The sequence below is a fragment of the Phragmites australis genome, chromosome 9 (genome assembly GCF_958298935.1).
Source record: "Phragmites australis chromosome 9, lpPhrAust1.1, whole genome shotgun sequence".
Lineage (NCBI taxonomy): Eukaryota > Viridiplantae > Streptophyta > Magnoliopsida > Poales > Poaceae > Phragmites > Phragmites australis.
In genome coordinates this window covers 32,974,088-33,001,368 of record NC_084929.1, presented here as the reverse complement: position 1 = coordinate 33,001,368, position 27,281 = coordinate 32,974,088, and the positions used below count along the sequence as shown (strand labels likewise).

Here is a 27,281-nt window from a genome sequence, read left to right as displayed (position 1 = left end):
CACTTGATTTTTCCTTTCACTTGGGTGAGTGTTTTACCGTCGAGATATTTATTTTTGAGCATTCTTTGCCAGATCCTGTCCTCATTAAGTAACCGAAAAATTCACTTACTAAGGAGGCATATATTCTTGACAGAGAGATCAATAATGCTAAGGCCTCCTTAGTCTTTTGGCTGGCATAAGATATTCCATCTTGCTAGTCTATATTTCTTTTTATGGTTATTCCCTTGCAAAAAAAAAAACCTGAATCGAAGATCCAATCTTTTAAGCACACCTCGGGGAATCTCATAAAAGACAACTTAACACTGAGTTTATGAGCACTAATTGGCCCCCTGCTGACATAAGTTTCCCTTTTCAGTTACTCAATTTCTTCTCAAACCTTTCTTCAACCCATTTCCAGTCATTATTCCTTAGTTTCCTATATATTATTGGAATACCAATGTATCTAAAGGGTAGTTGACCAATATCATATTCGAATAATTTTGCATATTGGTCTCCCATTCTTTGCCCTCGCTATAACAGAAAGTTTGCTCTTATAAAAGTTTATCTTCAAACTCGAGAGTTGTTCAAATACACAAAGCAGGAGCTTCATATTTTTAACTTTTTTGAGGTCATGATCCATAAAAATGATAATATCATCAGCGTATTGCAAAATTGATAATCCAACATCCACCAAGTGTGGAACAACTTCAGTGATTTGCCCATCCTCTTTAGCTCTTGATACCAATAATGCTAGTATATCTGTCGCAATATTAAAGAGTATAGACGATAGTGGTCTCTCTGTCTAAGTCCTTTAAGGGTTTGGAAATAAGGTGCAACCTCATTATTGACCTTAATTCCTACGTGCTGCCCAGACATAATATTTTGGATCCAATCACACCATTTTACTGAAAATTCTTTCATTCTCGATGTCTGTCAGAGGAAGAACCATTTCACGTTGTCATACACCTTCTCAAAGTCTATCTTTAGTATCACATCATTCTGCTTCTTCCTATGCAATTCATAGATGGTCTCATGGAGTATTATCCTTCTATTATATTGTGACCAAGCATAAAGGTTATTTGCGTAGGGCGGATTATTTTTTCAGCCACTGTATTTATTTGATTAGTGACAACTTTAGTGAAAATTTTAAAACTAACATTGAAGAGGTACATAAGATGATACTCCTGTATTTTCAGCGTGTTACATTTCTTAGGAAGAAGGAGGTACATAGGATGATACATCACCCCCAAATTCAAATTGAAGAGAGAGAATTATGCTCTATGAAAATCCCTGAACATGTCCATAAAGTCATTTTTAATAACTTCTCAAAAGACTGGATATAATTTAGCTGGCAATCTATCTGAATCTGAAAGTAGGGAACCGTGGGGCATAAGCGAATGCCCCGCCCGCCCGTGTTCGACGTTTCCCCGAACGTGGGTGCACGCGCGGGGTTTTCCCGTGTTAGCGGTAGCGTTCGCGTGTGCATTTGTATAAAAGAAGTATCACTTACGGAAGTAAATGCTTTAAAGAGAGGAATGTCCAAGTGCCTCTTGTCTCTGCACTGACACGAGCCTTGATGCAACAACGAGGCTCTTGTGTGCGTGCGCGTGTCCCGTGCTTCGCAGCAGAAGTGCAGTACACTTCTAGTCGGCTCCCAGAAATGGGAAAATGGTGCGTGTCTTCTTCTAAAAGTCCCATATTCGTTCTCTGAAGAACCATATTGAAGTAGATCTCACTATCTCTTCATTCAGTAGTCGAAGCTTATCCGTAGAGAAGTTACGTTACAGGAGAATATAGGGTTTTATATGTACACTGGAGCGTTTGTCCCATCGACGCTGATTAGATGAATCATTAGACTTTACTCTCAGTCGCTGATTCGAACGAATAGATCCAGAAGAACTGGCGAAGAAAGAACTGGAATTCAATATAACGATAGCACACACTGATATGAGAACCAAATCAAATGCCTAGATTCAGAGAAGCTGTCACCTTTTACAAGAACACCAGCTGCACCAGTTATCCGAAAGTTCTTGCCCCTGAGCAATTGCACGATTCCAAGCGGAACCGCCCCAGATGAGCCGCAAAGCTAAAGAAAGGAAGAGGGAGAGACAGGCGCCCACTTCCGTCGGCCAGCGGCCGAGAAAACTTCCGTACCGCTTCGCGACGTGGCGGGCAACATGCAGCACCGGCGTCCACGCCCGTCCACGTACCCCGCCCCGCGCCAAACCCACAGCCCACGCAGCCACGCCGACCCGATGTAGCTCGGCGACCAAGAGCGCACTCAATACCGCCCATGCCACGCCCTCCCAACCCAACGGCGCGTCCGTCCATCCCGCCTCGCACGCGGCGACCTATAAAGCCGCGCGCCACACACCCCGCCGCTGCCACCTCAAAGCACGGTTAATTGAGCGAGGGGGACAGGCAGGCATGGTGAGCCGTGAGCACCACCACGACTACGAGCACCTTGTGCTCGACTCCGCGGCGCTGGGCGTGTCCTGGGCCGATCCGGCGGCGGTGGAGATCCCGCCGCAGCTCTTCGCGGCGCTGGGGGAGTACCTCTCCGCCGGGCACGGCTACGGGGACGCCGAGGCCGAGGACGAGGCGGACGACGAGTTCATGATGTACGAGTTCAAGGTGCGGCGCTGCGCGCGGGCGCGGAGCCACGACTGGACGGCGTGCCCCTACGCGCACCCGGGCGAGGCCGCGCGGCGGCGGGACCCGCGGCGCGTGGCGTACACGGGCGAGCCGTGCCCGGACTTCCGGCGCCGGCCGGGCGCCGCGTGCCCGCAGGGGAACAAGTGCCCGTTCGCGCATGGCACGTTCGAGCTGTGGCTCCACCCGTTGCGGTACCGCACGCGCCCGTGCCGCACGGGCACGGCCTGCCGCCGCCACGTCTGCTTCTTCGCTCACACGGCGGGTGAGCTCCGGGCCGCGCCCAAGGGGGACTCGCCGCTGTCGCTCTCGCCCAAGTCGACGCTGGCGTCTCTCTGGGAGTCGCCGCCGGTGTCGCCGGTGGAGGAACGACAGAGTTGGGTCGACCCCATCGATGAGTCGGACGCGGATGCGGAGATGGAAGAGTTTATGCTCGCAATGCGGGAGCTCAGCATCAGGAAGGCCTCGGCGTCGTCGGCGCCGGTAGCGCCGGTGCTGCCTCCTGTCACCGAGGACGACGGGCCGGACTTCGGGTGGGTGTCGGAGCTGGTGATGTAGCCAGCGCCTTCCAAGCCCAAGACGCCATCTCGTTCGCCGACGGCAAAAAAGGCGCCTCTCGCGCCATTCGGGACAGCTTCATTAAGCAACCTTAATTCTAGCATTTTCGTAAATTGCATCATTCTTCTGTGGATGAACAAAATATGGTGCAAGCCTGAATACAGCAATATTCTGCAAGTGTGGCGTGTGTTCCCCGTGTTTTTTTTTTTGGGTCTAAAATCATGGGCGTAATATGTTATTAGCCATGGTATCCGATTACCATTCAATGTAGATACAAGTGTAATAGGCTGAAAGCCTTCGGTGTTTCGTGATGCATCACGGTTTGGTGTACTTTGTACGTGCTTAATATGTTCAGCCATAAAGTGATCCACTGCAGCTTGCAGGGATTTATCTGATCTCTTCTTATTCTGGCTATCAACACAGATTTGCCAATGCCACCATCAGTGAGGTAGACATGGTACGAGAAACATCCCCCCCCCCCCCCCCGGAGATCGAGTAAAAACTAAGAAGGGGAGCAGCCACTGCGAAGATAAGCCCTGGTCCCGGCCGAGTTCGCAGTGAGCGGCACACAACATAGGACGATGCCGTTAGGCAAGCTCGGCAAAGTCGTGTACGTACTCTCCAGTTTCCCCTGGCTCTCCCCTCTTTTTTTTGAGAATGTCAATTGATAAACAGAACTTGATTTGCAAATTTATATTGCAAGTGTCAGTTGACTCTCCAATGTCTGAGTCACAAAATTATTCGCGGCGATGAATTCCGTAAGATTTGCTCGTTGGAATTGTATATAGTTGTCTGCTCAATTCATCGACGCAGCCTTGTCCGGCTACGGATCAAGGACCACGAACGACAAGTCGGAAAGCTTATCCTACGAGGAATTTTTTATTTATATATTTTTATTTTTTAATATTTATAAAAATATATGTTCATTTTAAAATACTCCATATCTAGACTATCCTAATCTATTAGAAGAGTAATAGAAATGTGTCATTCATCTAATAGACGATATTTTATAGGGCTTACAGTGTAAGGATCAGATACCTTATAGGGCTCACAACGTAAGGATTAAAAATTAAATATATTAACCAACGTAACGTTCATGTAAACGTGTTACGTGTAGGTTATGTTGTTATATGGATGCATGTGATTAATGCAGATCTATTGTGATTAATAAAGATGCTAGCTTTTTTTTTCTTGAAAAGCATGCATTCATGCATGTGATTAACCCGAGCGAAAAATACTGTTGTGAGAGCATGTTGTGTAGCCTTTTTTTATGGGCTCTGCGGGTATAAAGGTGTCGCATCGTCGTGGACGTTATGTCAATTAGAGTATTTAATTTTTAATCGTTACGATAGTGTGTTTTATAAGATGTTACTTGTTGGATAAACAACACTTTACTATAGTCCTTTCAACAAAGAATGGTAGCATACTTGTGCAATATTTTAAAATAAACATATATTTTTATAAATATAAAAAATAAAAATATATAAATGAAAAAAGCTCTCCTACCGAGCCATGAAAGCGAAACGCCGTGGCCCGTGGGATTAGAGCAAAACAACGGGTGCGCGCTTCGGCTTCGGGCCCTGCTGCATCGGCCGCAACTTGCTCTGCCCCGCCCAGGGCCGCGGGAGGGCGGGGGGCACGTTGCAGACGTTGGTGCGCCGTGCGCAAGTTGCCCCCGCCTTTGAAAGGTTCCTCGCCCACGCGACGCGACCACGGTTTCGGCACACCACCTCGGCCGCGCGGCAAGGGAGGGTGGACATGCGCATGCCGTCGCTTTTACGTGTGGCCGCGCGGGCGCTGGCGTTCAGGTGGCGAGTTCCCGTTGTTCGGCTGCCAAGTTGGGCTGCAACTTGCGTCCTTTTATCTTCGTTTTTTTCTGCGCAGCAGAATGGTTCCTCGGTTTCGCTTTCGCTTTCTCCCGTCTCGACGCGGCTCGACAGTATTTGGTGCTTGGTGCCGGGTAGGAAGAAAAGTACCTGGCCACCTGGGTGACATGTGGGCTTGTCTGAAACCTTCTAAAAAAAGATGGGTTCGTAGTCGGGGGCTACCTGATTCTCATCGGTAGGTGAAGTACTGAAGTGTTCTCGGTTGAATCTACCATCATTGGCCGTGAGCTCGCGACCGTGAGGGAGATAAATTGCTTAGCAATTTCGACTTTGCTCGTATATGCAGCGATAGAGGCTGACCACTCTAGCAAGATTTTGTTTTTGTGGACTTCATGTTACCATGTTGCTGTTTAAAATATAATCCAGAGCAGCACCGAACTACCAATTAAAGAATAAACATATTTCCAAACTCAACAATCCGGAGGGGGTAGTGACCAGTGAACTGAAATGGAAATAAAGAGTCTTGCACAATGCAAGCAAAGTGAGTCCGTCTATCAATATGAGACTCAGGTACAACTGAGAAACATAACTTTTCGCCGAGTAAGCAGACAACAAATGTTATGCTTTGCGCATTCGAAAAAAAAAAGCTTACGGTACGCATCTTACAGTATTGTTGTTGCGTCTCTATTTGCTCAGGGCGGATTGTCTGTATTGAATAAAACTTCTGTATTTCAGGTTTACCTCTCTACACCACACGGTGACATACAATGTCCATTTACGACTAATATACTTGTACAGGCCTCTTAGATTCACCTATGATCCTTTTGAGCTTTGACACAACACACCGGACGAATAATAGCACCACCACCGACGATGGAGCACATAATGATCTCATCAGTCTTCAGATAGAAGTACTGGGAGAGAAGAAATTTCCCATCTTGGACTTTATCCTTGACACAATGGTAGAAAAGGAAAATACTTAACCTAACCTATTTGTACAACTTCGTTACAATCAGGTGTTTTAGTTCCTTTGATTGATAAGTGAGACACGACCTAAGTGATTTGAGCGCTTTGATCTCTCGGTTGTAAAAGAGTTCTACAAATGGGCTGTACGTGTAGCAGCATTCGGCAGAAAAACGTAGGGGGGGGGGGGGAGCTCATAGCTTATCTTGCACATTCACTTTTGAGCTCCTCTTCCCTCACCGTCGTTTCCAGGATTTCTCATCATGATTGCCTGACGATTTACCTTCGTCTCCTTCAACCGAGATTCGTAGTCTTTCTTCCAAGTCGTTGACCTTCCTATCTTAGCACTCCTTTGCTGTATGGTTCATAGCATTTTACCCGCCTATCTGAGTTTCCCATTGACACTCTAGCTTCAGAGTTGTTGATTGAATTTGTAGCACTTGATATGTGGTTCACAGCATTGGGCCTCCTATCTTCGCATTCCTTTGAATTTGTACCTTTAACCCCTCTTAAGTATATTTCCATCTGTTCAACTATCTACTTATGATGCAGGATTGAATTTGTAGCATTCAACAACAGTGGTACCACTGAAAGCGTGTAAAAGTTCAACTAAGTGATTATCTGAGTTCAGTGGCTTGAACATCCTTCTTTTAGTCTCTTTGTCCTACATCATCAATGCCAACAGACGTGCTGGTGCATCATTTCCAATAAACTAGGCACAAATAGAGTAGAAACGAATGTTTCAATAAAAGTTCATGGGAAATGGGGCATCTAAGTTTCCAAACAAAACTTAGAGAGAATTAGAAGAAAGGAGGACAATACCTTCAAGTTCGAATTGCTCTGAGTTCTGTTGCCCAAACATCCTTCTTTTCCTTTCTTTGTCCTCCATCATCGATCTCAATGAATGAGATGATGTATCATCTCCAATAAACTGGGCATTAACAGAGTACAAACTAAAGCTTTCAATGAAAGTTCATTGGCAATGAGGCATCTAGATGACAGAAAGGAAGTTGGAGAAAGTTCAGAACAAAGGAGGACATACCTTTGAAACTAAAGTAGAGTTTCTCGTGAACGATTCTGGATGCAGGCCTAAGAAAAGTAAATGACATATTTTCAACAAAAGAAGGTTGCCCTATTTAAGATAACCAGATAATAAGCTAAGTCAGCACTAAGGTTAGGTCCAAATGTCTACCTAGGAAGGAGTATGAACTTGATCCCAACTCTCTTTTGTCTTGTTGAGCCATAGGAAATGGCTCTTCTTTTCATCAATGCTGAGTGCCAACTTCCCTGAATATATCAACAGAACAATATACTCATAATGCCTATGCCTAAGAAAACATGTGAACATACTCTTCCAAATTCAGTCAGAAGATTATTAATAAGAAGCTGAATAAATCGAACCAAAAGATACTAAATTTACATTTGCTGTTTATATATTATCAAAAACATGGAGTTCTTGCAGGAAGCTCTTGCAGGCTTGCAGCAGCACTATCATTCTTTTCTTTGTTCTTGTGTTTCCTATAACTAAGTTACCTTGCAAAGTGATAAAAGATTTATGTCGAAGAGACAGATACTTACCACACTGTAAAGAGCACAGTGGGTAACAGCATGGTTTAGAGTTTAGACCCTCTCCACATGCCAACATTCATATGCAGAAATACTCAGTTAACAGCAGACTGTTCACTATATCATGCATCAGTTTGCAAAATGCTGAACTTGCCAGATTCTTCAATATTGCATCCAATAACCTGTGGCAAGCTAAAGTACACTAATTTGGTTAGTCAATATACTCTTGTCTGCTTCCTCTCCTGCAACTCCACAAAATTGTGAAGTTGATGATATTCCCATTATCTCATCTGAAGTCAAAATAATGCATCACCAAAAGTCACCACATGAACAACTTCCATTCCTAAAATGATGAAACCGATTTCCATCCCTAATGTCAATTTCTCTCTTGGTGACATGGGATACGAACTTGATGAAAGTGTGACAGTCACCACATATTCTAAGGTTCTTCATTATCTGTATGGGCATGCCCTTAGGTGTAACAAGAAGGCCATAAGCAACAGCAAGCTTCTCACTGTGGTACAGAAGGGAGCTCTCTTTCTGCTCTTCATCAATGTCATGGAGAACAAATTCTGTGTCAGGCACATAGCCTGTAGCCTTTAACAAAGTGTACAACTCCTGGAGGGTAGCATATATATCTTGAATTTGCTCGTGCTCCTTATCTCCAGTGATAAATGAGTGCATTTTGTTCTTTATCTGCATCCAGCTACAACCAGGCTCCTTGTTCACACCTTGTTCTTTCATTAGTTTTCGTATCTTTGCGACTTCATCCCACATCCCTAGGGAGGAATATATATTTGACAACATAACATAATTGCCAGCATTTGATGGCTCAATAGCGAAAAGTTTCTCAGCTGCCCTTCTACCAATTTCTACATTCTTGTGAATCTTGCATGCCCCTAGAAGAGCACTCCAGATCACTGTATCTGGCTCAATAGGCATATCATAAATAAAGTGTTCAGCTCCTTGCACATCACCAGCTCGCCCAATTAGGTCCACCATGCAAGCATAGTGCTCCAGCAGAGGAGTTAGTCCATAATCACTGCTCATAGACTTGAAAAACTGACGCCCCTCATCTACCAAACCAGAATGGCTGCATGCATGTAAAAGCCCCACAAAAGTGACCTCGTTTGGAAATACTCCTGCAGATTCCATTTGTTGATACATCCTGATGGCTTCTCTTCCAAGGCCATGTTGAGCATAGCCTGTAATAATGGTATTCCATGTAAAAATGTCTCGTTCCTCCATTGAATAAAAAATCTTAAGAGTATCTGCAGAACCACACTTGAAATACATCGATATGAGTGCATTAGCCACTATAAGTCCTGAATCCATTCCAAGTTTAATAGCGACAGTGTGAATTTTCTGTCCAAGTTTGGAAGCACCAAGACTTCCACCAATACCAAGAAGTATTGTTAATATTGGTGAATTGGGTAATTCATGCTCATACAGCATACTTCTGAAAATCTCTACTGCCTCATTCCCCTGCTCAGCTTGTGCATATGCAGATATTATAGTAGTCCAAGAGACAACATCTCGACTGGTCATGTTGTCAAATGTATCTCTTGCTTCTTCCAACAGATTATTCTGTACAAGTGCGGTAATAAAAGAGTTATATGACACAGTATCTTTAACTGTCATCCGACTAAAGATTTGTCTCACAAAACCTATGTTTCTGCACTTGGCATACATAGTAATCAGTGCATTACATACATAGCTATTGAACTGACAGCCAGCCTTCACTGCAAGAGAATGCACTTGCTTTCCTGTCTCAAGAGCTTCAATATTCGAACAAGCAAAGAAGCTACTAGTCAAACTAGACAGGCTAGGTAACATCCCATTCCTATGGAGCGCTTGGAGCAAAACCAATGCTTCTTCACTCCTCCCGTTATGTGCATACCCCGCAATCATCCCAGCCCAAGATATTGTGTTTCTAAAAGGCATCATGTTAAAAAGCTCTTCTGCCTCATCAACCATTTCATTCTGCATGTACCCAGTAATCATGGCGTTCCAGGATACAACATTAGGCTCAGGAATCTGCTCAAATAGAATCCTTGCATCGTTAATCCTTCCACATCGAGCAAGTCCTGTGAGCATCGCAGTCCGACTAGGAATTGACTTTAAAGGGTCTCTTTGGTAGATAGCAATAGCATCATCTATTCGTCCACCCTGAGATAGTGCAGCGATCATGGTTGACCATGTGTACTCATTCCTCTCCGTCATTCCTTCAAAGAACTTCATTGCAATGTCAAGCATACTCGCATCCCTAGTGTACACATTAAGCATTGCTGTGCCGATGACCACGTCCCTCTCAAAGCCTGTCTTAAGAGCAACAACACGGAGACTCTCTAGAATGCCAATATTCTCAAAACGACTTACAGCTGAAAGCACGGATACAAGGTTTGGTTGGTCTGGTGGCATTCCTTCACGGTGCATCGTGCAAAACATGTCCCAAGCCTTGCCATGCTGCTCAATCAGGACATACCCAGAAATCATCAATGTCCAGGAAACCAAGTTTCGCTCTGGCATTTGTCCAAACAGATTCCTTGCATCCACCATCTGTTGGCTATGGCAATACCCAGTAAGCATTGTGTTCCACGACGTGACATCTCTGCTCGGCATTGCATCGAACAACCTGCGTGCAAGGGAGATGTCCCCGTTCTTGACATAGCAACTGACCATGGCGTTCCACGCCACGACGTTCCGAGCGGGCATTTCATCGAACACTCTGCGAGCGTCACGCACGCGGCCGCGACGGGAGTAACCCGACAGCAAGATGGTGCCCGTGCGCAGGTTCCCGCCGGATATCGCGGCGGTGAGCGACCTCGCGGCGTCGGGCATCCCGTTGTTGCAGTAGGCGAAGATCATGGAGTTCCAGGCGATGATGTCGCGGAGGGGCATCGCATCGAACACCTCCCTGGCCTCGCGCACGCGGCCGAGGCGGGCGAGCTCCCGGATACGGGCACTGTGCGCGGACGTGCCGAGAGACCGGGGGAGGCGCCGCGCGGGGATCGGCGGCGCTGCTTTGGCGGTGACGGATGAGAGGAAGCGGCTGAGGTGCTGGCAGTAAGCCATCGGTGGCTTGCTCCATTTGATCGGAAACAACATAGGAGCGGCGTGTTGTGGGGGATGAGCAGTGGCCGGCGGATACACCGCCGGGTCTCGAGCGCCGGCTACGGCCGCTGAACTTACTCAGGACGCCTATGGGCCATACCGCCGCTGCAGACTTTCGGGAGCTTTTTTTATTTTTATATTTTCTAACTTAAAATATTAAATAAATGCATGTATGTGGAAAGATTTAAAAAATAGACAGTTGGTCCCTGGATTGAACAGTACTCATCAAAATTACTATTTATGACTCTCATTTCATCTCTCATATCCTCTATTCAAAATAGTAATCTTTTGTCCATCATATAAAAAGGATATTAATGAATTTTTTCAGATTTTTTAAAATTTATTTGAGACCCTATTAGAAGTTATAAAAGTAGCTTTTTTGATAATTTTAGTTTAAATTTTACGTAGCCTTTTTGGATAATTTCAATTAAAAAATTTTACACATGGATTATGAAACACGTATAAAAAATCTTAAAATTTTTAAAATAGCAGAAGGCTACTGTTTTAAATAGAGCATATGGAAGAGAAAATGAGAGTCATAAATAGTAATTCATAGGCGGTAAGAGCTTTCAGAGAGTGGTAAGAGTTCACGTTGTTATGTGGTAAAGTTGGACTGTTTGTCGCTCTCTCAGGGATGGTAGGTGCTGGCTGCATTACGAGAAGACGATAAGTGTTTATTTTTACTAATCCTTCTGATATGAGTATATTTATTTAATATTTTAAGTTAGAAAATATATAAAAAAAAAAACTCGACTCTCGGGAGGAAGAGGCCGCCGCGCGGTCACCAGCAGATCGTGCGTGCGGCCCGCTAGCCTAAATCCCTTCGGCCCGCGAGCTCAATGAGGCAGACCAGTCGGCCCAATGTTTGGAACCGGCTCGTTACCGCTCGTGGCAGTTGCGCCCCGTGGGCCCAGTGGAACTCGACAACTCGTGCTCGGTCTCTCGCTGCCCGAATCCTACGGTGCCGGCGGCGCGCGGCGGCAGATGAGTTTCGGTGCAGCGCCAAGCCAGGGACTGGAGTTTGGAGTCGAGCGCTGTGGCGAGTGCTGGTGTTGTCTTCTGGGTCGCCGGCTGGAACCGCAGCGCTGGAGTGTTGAAGTACCGAGACGACTAAGTGGACGGCCGATGTACCACAGAGGGCCCATCTCTTGCGATTTTCCAAAGTGTTGGGTCACTTCGTTCAGAGTGGCAAGGTCTCGTCTTCCTCATCGTCGGTTGCGTTGGATCCGCCGGCGGTGTTGGAATTGGAGCCTCCTAATGGTGCTTAAAGTCTTCAGGTCTATGTGCTCTTTCTTGCTGACTCTTTGTGGATCTGGGTAGGTCCTGATTTATTTGTTCATTGACCCTAATTCTTATTGATGTAATTTTCAGTTTTCTTAGGGTCTATTATGTAAAAGATAGGGATGTAATCACTTTTCATGTTACAATATCACTAGCAGTGGCCTGCGCATTTTGCACGCTCTATAGAATTTAAGCGCTTTACAATCTTCCTTGTCAAGTTTTTAATTTGTTGTTCTAAATTTTTTCTATTTGTGAAAGCTGCGTCCAGACAATGATAAATGAGAGTGCTACATTGCTTTCACTTATCTTATTTTCTTTTAATAGTCACAAAATACACCTAAACATGATTCCTGACCACTTGGTAGTTGGGCTTATAACCTCCACCCTTAGCCGAATTAGTATGATTTCCGAAACTTGGTCTGGATCTTCTATGAGATCTATCTCGATCTCCCGCTATGTCATGATGTTCATTAATTTCGGGATGTAGATCCACATTTGAGAGACTTTTGGGAGATGCTGGGTGATGTGCTCGTTGGCTATGAGCATGTGCTTTTAATAATAACTTTCAAATTAGATTCATGTGTTCATGGCAAGCGGACTAACCATTGGGTTGTCTTTTGGAAAAAAAAAACATAACATTTGCTATAGAAAATTGTATGACTGTAATAAGCATATTCATCTGAATTTATGAGTTTCACCTATAGTTTTCTCTACCAATAGAAAAACCCTATACCTCTCTAGGAGAACAATTTAAGAAATTTTTTTCTTGGGTTAAAGGTTGCTTCTACCATGACCACTCTCATAGAGAAGACTAAAAAATATGTCCATGGAGCATTGCTATGCACCGATGGCTTTGGAGATAACTGATTACAATTCAAACAATGATATGATTTCTCGAGCAAAACAGATCGACTTGTATGACAGCAGATGAGAAGGACGGATCAATTCAGTTTGACAAAGAAAAGGGTATGCTGGACATGTCAAACGTGTAAACATTTGTACGCTGATATCCACCTTGTCTGACAAAACGACATTATCAAAGAACTTGAAGAATGACATGATGCAGGGCTGGTGGCCAATTTTGGCACCCTCCCGAAAATGCAGCGCTGCTCCGACTTGCACCAGCGAAATGGTCAGCGGCCTTCCTCGAGCCCGAGGCACTCCTGCAGCTGCGCCACCACGTCGGTCATGGTGGGCCGCTGCGCGGGCGCCTGCGCGGTGCACTTGAGCGCGACGTCGGCGGCCTTCCACACGGCGTTGACGTCGTAGCCGCCACGCATGCGCGCATCCACCGCGTCGTCGATGTCCCCGCGCGCCAGGCGCTGCCGCACCCACTGGACGATGCTCGTGGGCTCCGGGCACCGCAGGATCGGCGGCTGCCCCGTGATCACCTCCAGCAGCACGATGCCGAAGCTGTACACGTCGCTCTTCTCCGTCAGCTGCAGAGCCGCCGCGTACCTGTGCACTCACAGGATGCGATCCACGACACTTTCTTGAGCTGTGAATTAACTGTGTTACTCGAAATGGTCAGCAAGAAAGCTAGAGCGTATACGTACTCAGGAGCAAGGTAGCCGTGTGTGCCGACCACCCTATCTGTGGATACATGGGTATCGTCATCGCGTTGGAAGGCCTTCAGCAGGCCAAAATCGGCGATCTTGGCCTCGAGATCTGCATTCAGCAGGATGTTCGACGTCTTCACGTCCCTGTGAACACAAGCCGGCCTGCACGCCTTGTGCAGATACTCAAGCCCTGCGCGCGGGAAGGGATCATCGGCAACGACCACACCAGACTACAAGTTAATTTCTAGCGAAACAATTAAAAAATGGCCTCAAAAGCAACAAGTAAAACAGGTTCCAATGATCAATCTGAAATTTTACCTTGCGCGGACTCCAGTGCAATGCGGAGCCTCTGTCTCCAGGTCAGAGATCCAGCGTTGCGATCTCTCCCTGCAGAGGATCGTCAAGGTAGAATTTGAGAAAGAAATTTCAGATGCTCCTACAGATGAAACTGAAATAGCATACCTCTTAGTTTGTCTTCCAGGGTTCCTTCTGACATATGCTCGTAGACAAGCGCCAAAAACTCTCCATCCTTGCAGTAACCGATCAAGGAGACAATATTCTTGTGATGAATCTTTGTTAAGGTCTGGACCTGAATGTCAAGAAGAAAAAAATTACAGAGATCTCCAAAGTCAGCTGCACATCTACTTCATCTGGCAATATCTTGGTGCACCAACTAGCTTTGATCAGAGATTGCATTACCTCTGTCAGGAACTCTCGGACACTTTGATTGGAAGATTGAGACCGCAGCTTGACTGCAACCTGGGTGCCATCCTTCAAGAAGCCATCATAGACAGACCCGAACCCTCCTCGGCCGAGCACTCGCTGGAAGTTGTTCGTGATGGCCTCTAGTTCCCGGTACGTGAACCGACGGTTCTCCAGCTGCGGCAGGCCATGTCCATTGCCGTTCTGTGATCGCGGCTGCACGTCACGCACCCCATTCAGTGGCTTTACGCAGCTCTTTGCTGTTCATTTGTAAGGCAAGAATGGAATTACCCGTATGAGTGACAGTTGCTTGCAGGTACAGGTAGAACAATCTATGTGTTAATATGCGAACTATTACCTTTCTTTTTTCTCATTAAGAAAAGCAATAACACTAGTGTTCCAACCACAACAAATGCCACTACTGGAACAGCAATATAGACGGCAAGCATTGAGCTGCTCATCTTTTTTGTGGACTTGCAACTGCCGTCGTTGCAAAGGTTTGGATTGTCGCCATACCTATAGAAACAAAGAAACAATTAGCAGTTTCGATCATAAAGAAGCAAAGTCAATATTGGAAAACCTATATATATGGTGACAACAGAATGGGGATTAACCTCAGCTTTAGGGAGCCATCTTGAATTCTTTTCAGAATCCCTGAGGGGATTGATCCGTTGAGCTGGTTGCCTGTCAAATCTCTAAACAAACCAAGTAGTATGGATGTCAATGTCTTGACTCTTGAGCACAAACTAATGTCTACACTCTACAGCATGGGAGAGAATTACTTACATAACATTCAGAGAGGGTAGTTGTGAAAGGACATCAGGAATTGAGCCTGTCAACTTATTGTGCGACAAATTCCTGAAAAAGAAATGACAGACATGCCAAATGTATCTTCAGTCAGTAAAGTTCAATGTGAACTTGGATTGAAAACTTGCTACTTACAAATACTGGGTTGCTTTGAGTTTGGCGAAGTAAAATGATATATCTCCGCTCAATCCACTGGACGAAAGATTTCTGTAACATATCCAACGGTTCAAAGCTCAGACTTCAGACGACTTCATTGCACCAGTTTCTCATGTACTCAATTCGAACTTACACGGTTGTGATTCTTGGAGGACCGGAAATGTCATAGCTGCAGCTCAACCCATCCCATGCAAGAGCCTTCGGAGCGCAGGGGTCACCCATCCAGTTCTTCTTCACCTGATACTTGGCCTTGATCCCCGTAATGGCAGAAACTGTCGGATTTTTCAGTAGTCAAGACAAAGAGCAACAGTCATAAGGCCATGTTCTATCGATACACCTCATTATTAATCAACATGGTTCTTCACTCACCATCCTGTGCTTCCGTGCCAATGTTGGCCGTGGAGATGACTGAGAAAACCTCAACGGCGTTGATGATCGGCGGCAGCGTCGAGTTCGCCGTGGCGTTTAGTGAGACGTTGTACTGGTTGAAACCTTGGTGTGGCTCCCTGTCATAGATGACATCGGTGAAGAGGTAATGCGGCGTTTCTGGGAGACCGTACCAAAGCTTGCCATTGATGGTTAAGTAGAACTGGCGTGTTGCGTTCCCGGCTAGGCTCCGCAACTCCGCGACGTGCACGTTGCTGATGTACCTACATTGATGCAGAGGCACAAGAGCTTAGGAATGGAGTAAAAACGCATTGTGTGTGGATTGTACGTTCGTAGTTCGTACCCGGGCGCGGGATAGACTTGGTTCGGCACGGCGTCCCACGAGAAGTCGATGTTCTTGGAGGCGTTGAGGGGCGTGATGGCAGTCTGCATCACGGCGGACGGCGCCGCCATGGCTGTTCCGCCCACCTTCTCGGTCGTCGAGATCTCCGACCACTCCGCCGGGTTGCTCCACGGGGTCCACGCGCGGTCGTACGGATCGTCCGGGTACCTGACCACAACCGTACTATCGCTCGGCCCGAAGTTGCGCCGGGCGAGCAGGACCAGCCCCTGCGTCGCGTTCACTTGCGGGTACAGCGTGCTCGTCAGGGGCCTCAGGTCCAGTCCGGAGATGAACGGCGTCCCGGAGCCGGTGTTCACCAGGCAAACCAGCACGACGTCGTCTCGGACGATGGCGATGACCTCGGCGAGCACCGCAAGGTCGGCGGCGGTGATGTTCACCGTTGTCCAGAAGTTGACGCCGAGGTGGAGGTCGAACACCGGGGGCCGGCTGAGCCCGTCGTAGTTGCCGTACATGAACGTGGCCCGGAGGAGGTACTTGGACCCCGGCGCGAGGGAGCCGAGGGTGTAGCAGCTGCGTGCCGCGTCCGGGAAGCTGCGCAAGTTGAGGTAGCGCTTGGAGCAGGACGGGTTGATGTACTCGGCCGAGACGTTGTGGTTGGAGCCGGCGTCGGTGAAGCCGGCGTCCGAGACGTACGGCAGTTTGGTGACGCCGTCCACGTAGCTGCTCTTCTCCGGGATGCCGCAGTCTATGCTTACGAATCCTGCGCCGCCGCAACGAAAAGAGATGGTTTTGACTGCATTGCAAATGCGACGGTGTGAGGTGCATTAGCGAACGAGATCATGAGCTCACCTGTGCTGTCGGGCAAGCCCTGTCCACGAACTCGAAGCACGCCACCGGCGGCGGCTGCGAGGACGAGCTGGAGCAGCCACGACCGGGCCGCCATTGTTCTCGGCGTTGATCGCGCCATTGCACTACGTGCGCACATGCCACCACAGTACCACACAGCATCCAGCAATTGGGACTCGTACAAAATATACGTTTGCTAACCTACGGCCATAGACAATAAACCAAAAGGAATTTTAATTGTTCGACTAAATTAATTAATTAATCGCATCAACCGATCCACGGAACAATGATTAATCGATACCACATCCACAGCCAGTTTGCACACTGCAGCTCTCGAACGGCGCCGCAGCCCTAGTCAACACTCGGAATCACAACACAGATTGGACAGATGAATCGCGATCTGTGAGCTCCGGTTCATGTTAGAGGACTTTTACAACGCTCCATGCTAGTAGTACGTGAACAGTAGTATACGTTGAATCTGCCATTCATGTTCCCATGGACCTTGCGCAACATTGCAATACTAGTGTAAGCAAGCTTTGTCCACACAGTGCAGGACACGATGCTTGGGAGGTGATAACCTTACCGCTTCAGAAAAAGAAAAGGAGAAATAACAAGCTGTTCGTATGGACTCGGGGAGGAGTTGACTTGACTGAGTTAGTCAACGACTTCGCTGGTTTTCTTTTATTGTAGAGTATTGAATTTGGTTGCCCATGACAATCTGTAACTTTTCTTTTTCTTCTTCTTTTTTTTTAATAATTTTAAAAGGAAAAACTAGAATATAAACGAGGATCTACCACTTGTTTTCCACAATTAAGGAGGAAGAATGGAACTTCAATCTTTAAATTGACAAGCTCACACTTGAAAACTTGTGATTTACCATTAGACCAGGGAAGCTTGAACGTTACACTAGATATCAGAATTACTATGTCTAGAATTACTAGTTAAACGCTTGTGCATCGTTACAAATCATATTATAAAAATGGTCAAGTCGCTTGCTAGGCTTGGCAAACACTACACCGTTGGGTTTCTGGCTCAGCTAGCCGCTTGGCCAAGCTTCACCTAGACAGACCATTGGGATGCTATGCTTAGCTTAGAGAAGCCACAATGGGAAAATATGAGGGGATAGTAAAGCAGACCATAAGCAGCAACAGCAGCAGCAGCTTGATATCGGTCATAGCACTACTATCCGGCCATAGCAGTACCACACCGTTGGAATGCTGTGCTTAGCTTGGAGCAGCCACAACGGAAAAGGGGATAATAAGGACTTGTAGTAGACAACAAACATTGTGGGGTGGTCTTAAAGCAGGCCATAGGCAACAGTAGCTTGATGTCTGCCATAACACTACTGCCCGGCCACAAGCACTAAAAACACTCATATCCCCACTCCCCTCCTCGCTACACAAGTCGTTGCTGCTTACACCACACTACTACAGAAAAAAGTCATCATTACTAGTTAAAAACTATATTACTATCAGTTTTTGAATCGACAGTGATTGTAACGCCGATTCATATAACTAACCGATAGTGATGCAAATTATCACTGTCAGTTCTTAAGTTTATTCTGCAGATTTAAATACTTATCACTGATGGTTCCAACTACGAATCGGTAGTGATACTCAATCCAGAGCAAAAAATAAAATAAAATAAAAGACATGCAATAATTTAATCGAGCTTTATATTACTAATGTCCAGATTTAAAGCTTTATATCATACTAATTTATAATTAAGTCGTTAAATCCATTACTATACACCAAAACAAAAGACATGCACGACTGTGCGCAAAAAACTCTAAACTCGCGCAGGCAAAAAAACCCTAAACACCGTCGTCGTCGTCGTCCTTGTCCTCGCCATCGCCGTCGTCCTCGTCCTCGTCCTCACCGCCGTCGTCACTGGCTTCCTACTCCTCTTCCTCCTCCTCCTCTTTCTCCTCTTCTTCCTCCTCATCCAAGCTTGGTTAGGGTCTCTTCTCCTTCAGTTTGTCGAGGAAGAAATCTCACACGATGTCGTCCTCGAAGGGGGACCCCATCGAATCGCTGGAGTTCGAGGTTTATGCCTCGTCCGAGCTCTCCGACAGGGCCACCATCTCGTCGTCGGACGATGGCGTAGGTGTGGGTGTCGTGGTCGGAGAAGGTGGCGACGGTGGAGTGGCTAGAGCAGGAGAAGAATAACTTGGATCCATCGTGCGGCGGCAGAGGCGACGGCAGTGGAGGGGAGAGGGTGAGAGCGAGAGCAAGAGCAAGAGTGATCAAGTGAGAGCGTTTGTGATCGCGTGCGAAATATTTAAAGACACTTGGAAAAGCCGAGCAGGCAGACTCATGAATTTGTACGGTTTTTTGGTATCACAGCTAGTTCGTAAATATAACTGATAGTGATATCCATTATCACTGTATATTATTAGAGGCATATTTTTTGATGAACTAATATCACTGTTGTCGGTGTATTTAGAACCAGGGGTCCCTAAGTCCCGAGGCCAAACCGGCCGCCCACCACATATCACCACCCTGCAAGGTAAAAGCAGAGACTCGGGAGAGGGTGCTCGGGGCTGCACGTGGCAGCCCGCGAGGACTCGGTGCCCCGAAGGTCTCACTCAAGTACTCGGGAGAGGGTGCTCGGGGCTGCGCGTGGCAGCCCCCGAGGACTCGGTGCCCCGAAGGTCCCTCTAAAGTGCTCGGGAGAGGGTGCTCGGGGCTGCACGTGGCAGCCCGCGAGGACTCGGTGCCCCGAAGGTCTCACTCAAGTACTCGGGAGAGGGTGCTCGGGGCTGCGCGTGGCAGCCCCCGAGGACTCGGTGCCCCGAAGGTCCCTCTAAAGTGCTCGGGAGAGGGTGCTCGGGGCTGCACGTGGCAGCCCGCGAGGACTCGGTGCCCCGAAGGTCTCACTGAAGTCCTCGGGAGAGAGTGCTCGGGGCTGCACGTGGCAGCCCCCGAGGACCCGGTGCCCCGAAGGTCCCCCCAAGATGCTCGGGAGATAGTGCTCGGGGCTGCACGTGGCAGCCCCCGGGGACTCGGTCCCCAGAAGGTTCGCGCAAGATCGTTCAAAGACTCAAAGGGCCCCGTCGCCAGAGTGTCATCCAGTCAAGGGCCCGATGCCGCATTTAATAGGCGCGCGTGGCCTGGCATTCTGACATCCTGACATTCTCGGCTGCCCACGCCCCAGTGTCAGACCCGGCCATGCCCAGGCTGGGGGGCGTGGGTTCATTAAATGCACGGGTCCCGTCCCGTTTCCACTTGCGCACCTCGGGATAACGTTACCAGAATCGAAGCACTCGGCCTGCCACCCTGCCCTGGCAGGAGAACAAGACAGAGTGGGCGCACCGGGCACCTCTGAGGCTGTCCGGTGGGCCTTTCTTTTATGGCACCCCGATGCTTCCACAGCGGCTAGTGGTCGAATGCGCGCCGCCTTCCTCCACCGCCCCTGTCACTTCGCCAAAATGAGATGATTAGGCCTTTCTCCGTGGCACCTGGGCATTGGCATCCCCTCTTTCCCATTCAGGATATGTCGAGGTCGGCGCATCTATAAAAGGAAAGGAAGGAGGACGCTAGAGAGGACGGATAGACGAAGACAGAAAAAGAGAACAAGGAAAGAACAGCCCCGATCGCAAGACGATCAAGAGACCAGCTAGCTAGAACATAGGAGCCTTCGACTCTTTTGTAAAAGAGTTCTCCTTCGAGAACCAGAGATAACACTCACACAGGAGTAGGGTGTTACGCCTCCGCGCGGCCCGAACCTGTCCAAAAACCCGGTGTCCCCGCAAGCCATCGCATTTATTTCCTTTTCCGCTCATTTCCCGTGCAAACTTTTCTAGGATCATCCCCCCGGCCGAATCTCTAAAAAGGGGTCTCTCGGGATCCCTGCGACAGGAGTTCACCCTCCGACAACTGTCGATTCTAACGAAGAATGATAATCACTATCATTACTAGTTCGTGTTGGCTCGATTTTTTATAACCCTTTCTATGATAGTGCCACCTCCACGACCTCGCCTCCTTCCGGCGACCACCTGGAGAAGAGTAGCGATGGACGGCCTTGCGGTGGAGAGGGGAAGAGTGGCCCTGCTAGGAGCCGTGCAAGGAGAAGTCGACCTTGCAATGGATGGCCACAAGGCCTTGTCCGTAGGTGATACATGGACGACAAGTCCGAAGGGCGTCATGGGTGAAAGAATCGTAGGTGAGGGGTGGGTAGTTGGATTATTTTCTTTTTTTTAATTGAGATGCGGGCCCCAGCTTAATAGCCCTTATAGGACTACACATTGTCGGAATTGCAACAACAAAAGCCCACTTACCCAAGACCCACACTTACTACCTAATTGCATGATATAGATTGCCCTTTTACATAGTATGCTCGCCTGTGATACTACATCCAGCTGAGCCACTATGTCATGCGTCACTCATTTGCGATCGTGTCCTCCATCCTCCATTGCATCACTGACCCTACCACCATACTTGAGCTATTCCATTGTCCTTTCTTATGCTACTCACAACAAACTGGGCCCCACTTAAACTAGAAGGCAGATACTCACTCGTCAATGACGAAGAAGATAGTTGATGGCAACAATATACTTGTTGTGGATACTGATCCAAACAAGCAGAGAGGGGGCTTTCGAACCTAGACTCGAAGGGTAGAAAGTGTGAAGCCTAGAAGAGACTAACTAGTAAAGAATGGTTAGGACCCTAATAATATCTGCCAGGACGCCGACCTAAAGGGCATTATAGTAAATTGCCTTATCCCTAGATCCAGGTTTAGTGTTTTAGGTGGGAGTCTTTGTCCGCTTTCTAGTGTTAGGTACTGTTTGTTTTAGCTTTCAATTGCTATATTGTGAATTATAATTTGTAAGTTAAAATAAACACTCCAGATCATAATTCAGCTCTCAGATTGTAACAATCTAGCAATCCGAATTTCATTAGCTTCTGTAGATTGTACAATTTAGTTTCTTACAATCCAAAATCTACAAGTTGTTTTTTATAATCTCTAGTTAAAACAACAAACCCTTATATTTGTCTCGAGGTATGTTTGTGCCTTCGAGCTTTTGGGTGGAGGCACGGCACGAAGGCCTTTCAGGCCCTTTTTTCAAGGCAAAGATGAAGAAGAAGTAGGAACATAAGCCTTGATATAATGAACAGATAAATGGGAACCATTTCTAACAACAATGTGAGAAGAGGAAGATGATGGAGTATAGGAGGAGGTTATACCCAGATGAGCGGCCATATGCGCTGTGGCACCGGTATTGAGGAACCAATTTCCACCACCTGCATATCGACTTTGTGTAGAGATGTCGTAGATCACGGTGGAGAGCTCAGGAGGGATGCCAGATGCCGTTGGTGGTGGAGCTTGGATCTCAGAGGAGTCGGGAGCGAGGTATGGCGCAGTTATGGCCTAGGGAGGTGCCACACTGGGGCGGGGACCAAGCAGACCTGCACCAACAGGGCATTGCGGGAGTGGCCAAGTCTACACAACACCCGTCCATGGCCCACGGGTTGACGGCAAGAATCCAGGATGGAGTCGGTGCGGTTGGTGGACGGGGCACGCCGTTGGAGTTTGAGGAGGGGCGTCTGTGGCCGTCGTTCTTTCGTTTCTTCTTTTGTCGTGTGCTATTGTCAGATGGAGTGGTTGTGGTCGAGGAAGAAGCAGTGGCAAGAAGAGGAGTCGAGGCCTCCATCTTGGCCATGTAGGCAATGCGTGTTTCCTCTTGTACAAGATAGGAATGCGTACATGGAAAGGACATTGGTGGCGCCTGAGCAGAGATGGTGGAGATGGCATGGGCGAATTTGGAGTTGAGGCCATGTAGAGTGTTGATGATGAGAGCCTGAAATGTGACCTGCGAGCCGACATCCCTGAAAGAACAATGATGTCGCCTAGAGGGGGGGTGAATAGGCGTTTTACAAAAATTCGTCCCCTTTTTACCGTTAGCCTAAACTTGCAGCGGAATATAAATTAACGGATCTAAATATGCTAGGCTCAACTAGTGCACAATCACCCTAAATAAGTGTGGAAATTACAATCCTAAGGTGACTAAAATTATTCAATTCTAGCAAGAGATATGAATAAAACTTCAATTGAAAAAGGCTGAAAACACTGTTCATATGCCTGGAATTACTGTTCACCGGAGACTCCGGTGAAGACCGGATTCTCCGGGTTGTACAGGTCCGGAAACTCCGGTAAAGGCCGGATTCTCTGGGTTCTGTACAGAACTGAGCCCGAAACTAAATATAAAGGATGAGTAGAGAGTTCTAGCTCAAACTAGGTGATGTCGTGTGTTCCCGGAGATGATTCCAAGTAGATTCACGAAGAACCTATACTCAAATACACACAAACAAGTAGATCGAGCAATATGCACAAAGATTGAGTAAGAACTTAAAAGTAAGGGAACAAGAGAGGAGACACAAAGATTTATTTCCCGAAGTTCGGATTCACCACCGTGAATCCTACGTCTCCGTTGAGGAAGCTCCAACGAGCCGGGTCTCTTTCAACCGCTTTCCTCAATCCACTAGGTTTATCTCTTCCCTTTCGGAGGCGAGATCGACCTTCACAAACTTTCTCGCGGCTCACCACACGTGCGGGAGCTCACCGGGCAACACCTAGCCGGCTAGGAGGCTTCACCTCCAAGAGTAACAAATGCAATCGAACTTCTTGCCGAGAACTCAAGTGCTCAAGAATGGATTTGGCTCACTTGCACTCAATCTTCTAATCTCTTAACCCAACTCACTTTTCTTCTCAAATCACACACTAGAATGGAGTGGGAGAGGTTCTTTTGGCTCTAAAAATGTGTTCTTTCGTGCCCCTTGCAGCAGCCCCAAAGGATGGGGTAAGTGGGGTATAAATAGCTCACTCCAAACAACTAGCCGTTACTGTTTTTGTCAGAACTGACCGGAGTATCCGGTGAACACCGGAGTATCCGGCACTAAATCTAAATACGGCGTCAGAACGGTCACAGAATGTGTCAGAACTAGCCGTTATGCTCTTTTCTAGACTTTTACCGGAGTATCCGGCCTACACCGGAGTCTCCGGTCGGCACTTAACCCAGAAAACAGTCCCGGAGACTTCCCGGAGTCTCCGGCCACTCCAGGTACCGGAGTATCCGGAGTTCACCGGAGTCTCCGGCCTTTCCAGGTACCGGAGTGTCCGACCTACACCGGAGTCTCCGGCCACAGCACAGCTGACCTCCGAAAAATGGCGATAACTTTTGATCCCGGAGTCCGATTTTGACGATTTTGGACTCTATGGAAAGCTTATTCAGAGGGCTACACATCCCAACTGAATTCACGACCTAAAAGTCATAGGATCAAATTAGGAACACTCAAAAACCCATTTTGGACACTTCCGCACTTTCCGTTCCGGACTCTTAACAACAAACTCTCACTTTGGGTTTGGTTGGGAACTCTTGAGCACTGAGACGCGACAATTAGCTCACGTTGCATCCCTCTTAATAGTGCAGCATACCTATACTCAATTTCAAAGATAAAACTCATTTGAACCACTTTGAGCTTTTGAAAAACTTTCAAGTACCGCTTCTTTCTTTTAAACCTTGAGGGTTGCCAACTTTCATATATTCTTCACTCCATCTCTTCTTGATTCTTCATATGATTGATGTGAATCATCCATAGCTTCCCATGGCCTCGCACGGTCCATCGGCGCAAAGTCTTTACTCGCTCTTCACCACTGCCTTGGTCCTTCGGCGCCAAGCCATTTGCTTGCCCTTCACCACGGATGGTCCATCGCAGCCGAGTCTTGCTTGCCCTTCACCGTCTTGCCATAGAAAACCACTTTGTATTCGACATCTTCAGATAATTCACTTTTTCATATATGGAGTCCACTTTTGTTCTTCACGCTTGACATATGTGATTTCAATTCAACTTATACCTTCTTATGGATCCTAACCCCAACTCACTCTCAAGCACAAAGCACATGGGTTAGTCTATAAAACCTAAATGACAATATTTATACCTTAAGTTACTTGATCTTCACAAGTAACTTATTAGCCTTCACGCATATTGTCAATCTTCATATAGAACCTAACCCTACTCATTCTTAAACACATAGCACACGGGTTAGTCCATAAAACTCTATTAACAAGTCATACCTTTAGTTACTTGATCTCCACAAATAACTTAGCATTCAAGCTTATTACTAATCTTATTGAGCTTCTTCTTCTTCTTCTTATGAGCATCACTAAAAGCTCCTTTATTTAGATGCATATTTCTCCTCCATGCATCACATCCGAGCATCACCTAGAGCTCATTCATCTTGATGTACTTTCAATCTTCCCATTCACCTAGAGTTCATGCATGTCTCTTCTCCATGCATCACCTATTGAACAACCTACTAACAATCTCAACAACATTGTTAGTCCATATGTATTGTCATTAATTACCAAAACCACACATAGGGGCTAGATGCACTTTCAATCTCCCCCATTTTGGTAATTGATGACAATCTCACTAGATGATTATATTTGACAAAATTTAAAGTTCTAAGTACACATATAATCCGAAGATGAATGTATACGAAGAACAAGTTTTGGAAATACCAAATATCACAAAGATATTTGAGATTGCCAAAACTAGTTTTACTAGCATCAAACACCACAAAGGTTTTGATGTTAGTAAAAACCAACATATGTATATAATAAACTCCCCCACAATCTATGTATGTGTGAATGAATTTTGAATATCATTGCATATATTGTCTATCTCAAATTTTGGACGGAGTTTTCTTTATACATATCAAGCAAGCATGACAAAGTATGTATGAAGATGAATATGCTCATGCAAAGCAAACCTTTCAAAGGCAATCATTCAAATTCTCCCCTAATTAACATCTTCACCATATAAGCAAATTATCCTCCATAAGCAAAGTCGTCTTACAAAATATAACATCTAGTCCAAATTCTCCCCCAATTGACATCAATGCCAAAATGGAATCATCGAAACAAATTCTCCCCCAATTTACATCAAATTGGTAAGAATTAAGTAGGACTTGCTAAAAGAAAAATCTTTCTCCAAAACACCATTAACCCTATCCCACAAGAGGGAATCATTGAAAGCTAGTGCAAGACCATGTATAGTGTAAACTCCTTATGATATGTGTATTTTTCATAGTTTGAGTTAGACCAAATACACTTATCCAATTACGAGCTATGTGAGGAGAACAAGCTATACAATAGATCAAAAGGGAGAACAAGCTATACAATAGGTCAAAAGGGTTCAAAGATATGCGAAAAAATATTTCAAAAGGAAATACCAATTAAAACTTTAAAAGATATCAATTAGATACCTACAAGAGATACCAATTGAAAAAGATACCAATTAAAATTCCAAAGGATATCAATTGAAAATTCAAAGCATACCAATTGAAACAATTGAAAGAGATACCAATTCTAATTGAAACTAATTCAATTGAAGGCAAAACAAGCATGAGTCCGAAATAAATATTCAAACACAAATGCAATAGATTATGCTCTAAGTTGAACATAGCAAAATGGTTGACAATATAACGAATTTCTCATTTATCACAAAGTGTCAACATCTCATGAGCCTATATGTCCAAAAGAGCAATTTAAAGCGGACTACAAACCTCAAGCAAAAGATTTTGCAATTTTCATCAATATTGCATATAGGAGCAACTCAAGCATTTGATATGAAATCTTTTGCATATTGGGATTGGATGAATCATAAACATGATTATAGAGTTCCCACAAAATTATGCTACTTCAAATTGCTCATATTTGCAATAAAGAGGTTTTAAGCACTTGCAAGAAAAACAAATTTTTGCAAGACATTTTCATGCTATGATGCAATATACACAAGATTGAATCTTTGAAATTAAATGCATAAATCAAGAACAAATTACTTGAAATGATATTGAATTGCTCGCTTTGATATGGTCCTTCTTTTGATTCCAATTGAAATTGAAGGAGATGGTCTTTTTGTAGATACCAATTGAAAGATAAAGACCTTCTTCATGAAAAATCCAATTGAAAGGATAAAATCATCTTCATGAATTTCAATTGAAATGAGCTTTTACTTGAAAGGACCTTCATTATGATTAATTCAAGCATCCGATGCATCTTCATTGTACCTAAAACTCATTCAAGTACAATTTGATCCCCAAACTCATTGGGTCCGAAGAGGTTAGTGAACTCATCACAAAGAGCACGCTCTCTCATAAACTTGTGCATATTGATATGACATGGAAATGATAACAGTGACTGACAGTGGGCCCAGGCATTTTGACTCTGGTCAAAATGGCCATGAGGCCAGCTGCACAGTGCACTAGTGGCACGGGCGACCTCGCCAGCGGTGAACGGCGGTAGGAAACGACCAACCAAGGGCACCCACAGCACCAGCGCGACGCAGAGATCACACCAGTGGAACATGTGGTCGACGGCGAGGTCCGAAGAGCAGCCAGCGACAGCAAGCGGCGGCAGCTGCTCGGCGGCGGCTCTGTCCCACACGCCAGCGGCTAATCGGCATCATAATTGGCCCAGCCCGAAGCTCCAACCACATCTATGCGGTCCAGCGAACACAACGGTGCAGCTACTGACCGGCG

At 46.3% G+C, this 27,281-nt stretch overlaps 3 protein-coding genes across 4 annotated transcripts; 1 reads left to right on the top strand and 2 right to left on the bottom strand.

Moving 5' to 3' along the window:
• Nucleotides 1-2,001: 2,001 nt before the first annotated feature.
• On the top strand, nucleotides 2,002-3,564 carry LOC133929267 (zinc finger CCCH domain-containing protein 37-like). Its single transcript, XM_062375960.1, has one exon. The coding sequence runs from the start codon at nucleotides 2,053-2,055 to the stop codon at nucleotides 3,187-3,189; it is 1,137 nt and encodes a 378-aa protein (XP_062231944.1). The 5' UTR covers nucleotides 2,002-2,052; the 3' UTR covers nucleotides 3,190-3,564.
• A 2,121-nt stretch (nucleotides 3,565-5,685) lies between these two features.
• LOC133929266 (pentatricopeptide repeat-containing protein At1g09410, mitochondrial-like) lies at nucleotides 5,686-10,772 on the bottom strand. 2 transcript variants are annotated; one of them, XM_062375957.1, is made up of 5 exons: nucleotides 7,557-10,772; nucleotides 7,171-7,265; nucleotides 7,021-7,067; nucleotides 6,801-6,909; nucleotides 5,686-6,690 (listed from the first exon to the last, which is right to left on the bottom strand). In XM_062375957.1, the coding sequence occupies exon 1, from the start codon at nucleotides 10,650-10,652 to the stop codon at nucleotides 7,854-7,856; it is 2,799 nt and encodes a 932-aa protein (XP_062231941.1). In that variant the 5' UTR covers nucleotides 10,653-10,772; the 3' UTR covers nucleotides 5,686-6,690; nucleotides 6,801-6,909; nucleotides 7,021-7,067; nucleotides 7,171-7,265; nucleotides 7,557-7,853. The 2 variants fall into 2 exon arrangements, with proteins under 2 accessions (XP_062231941.1, XP_062231942.1); XM_062375958.1 differs by having other exon boundaries at nucleotides 5,686-6,642.
• A 2,109-nt stretch (nucleotides 10,773-12,881) lies between these two features.
• On the bottom strand, nucleotides 12,882-16,866 carry LOC133929263 (putative leucine-rich repeat receptor-like serine/threonine-protein kinase At2g19230). The gene is made up of 13 exons (XM_062375956.1): nucleotides 16,743-16,866; nucleotides 15,894-16,653; nucleotides 15,533-15,813; nucleotides 15,297-15,435; nucleotides 15,143-15,214; nucleotides 14,987-15,058; nucleotides 14,815-14,895; nucleotides 14,559-14,716; nucleotides 14,198-14,460; nucleotides 13,961-14,087; nucleotides 13,817-13,885; nucleotides 13,496-13,688; nucleotides 12,882-13,397 (listed from the first exon to the last, which is right to left on the bottom strand). The coding sequence occupies exons 1-13, from the start codon at nucleotides 16,858-16,860 to the stop codon at nucleotides 13,073-13,075; spliced, it is 2,658 nt and encodes an 885-aa protein (XP_062231940.1). The 5' UTR covers nucleotides 16,861-16,866; the 3' UTR covers nucleotides 12,882-13,072.
• Between the last annotated feature and the right edge of the window lie 10,415 nt (nucleotides 16,867-27,281).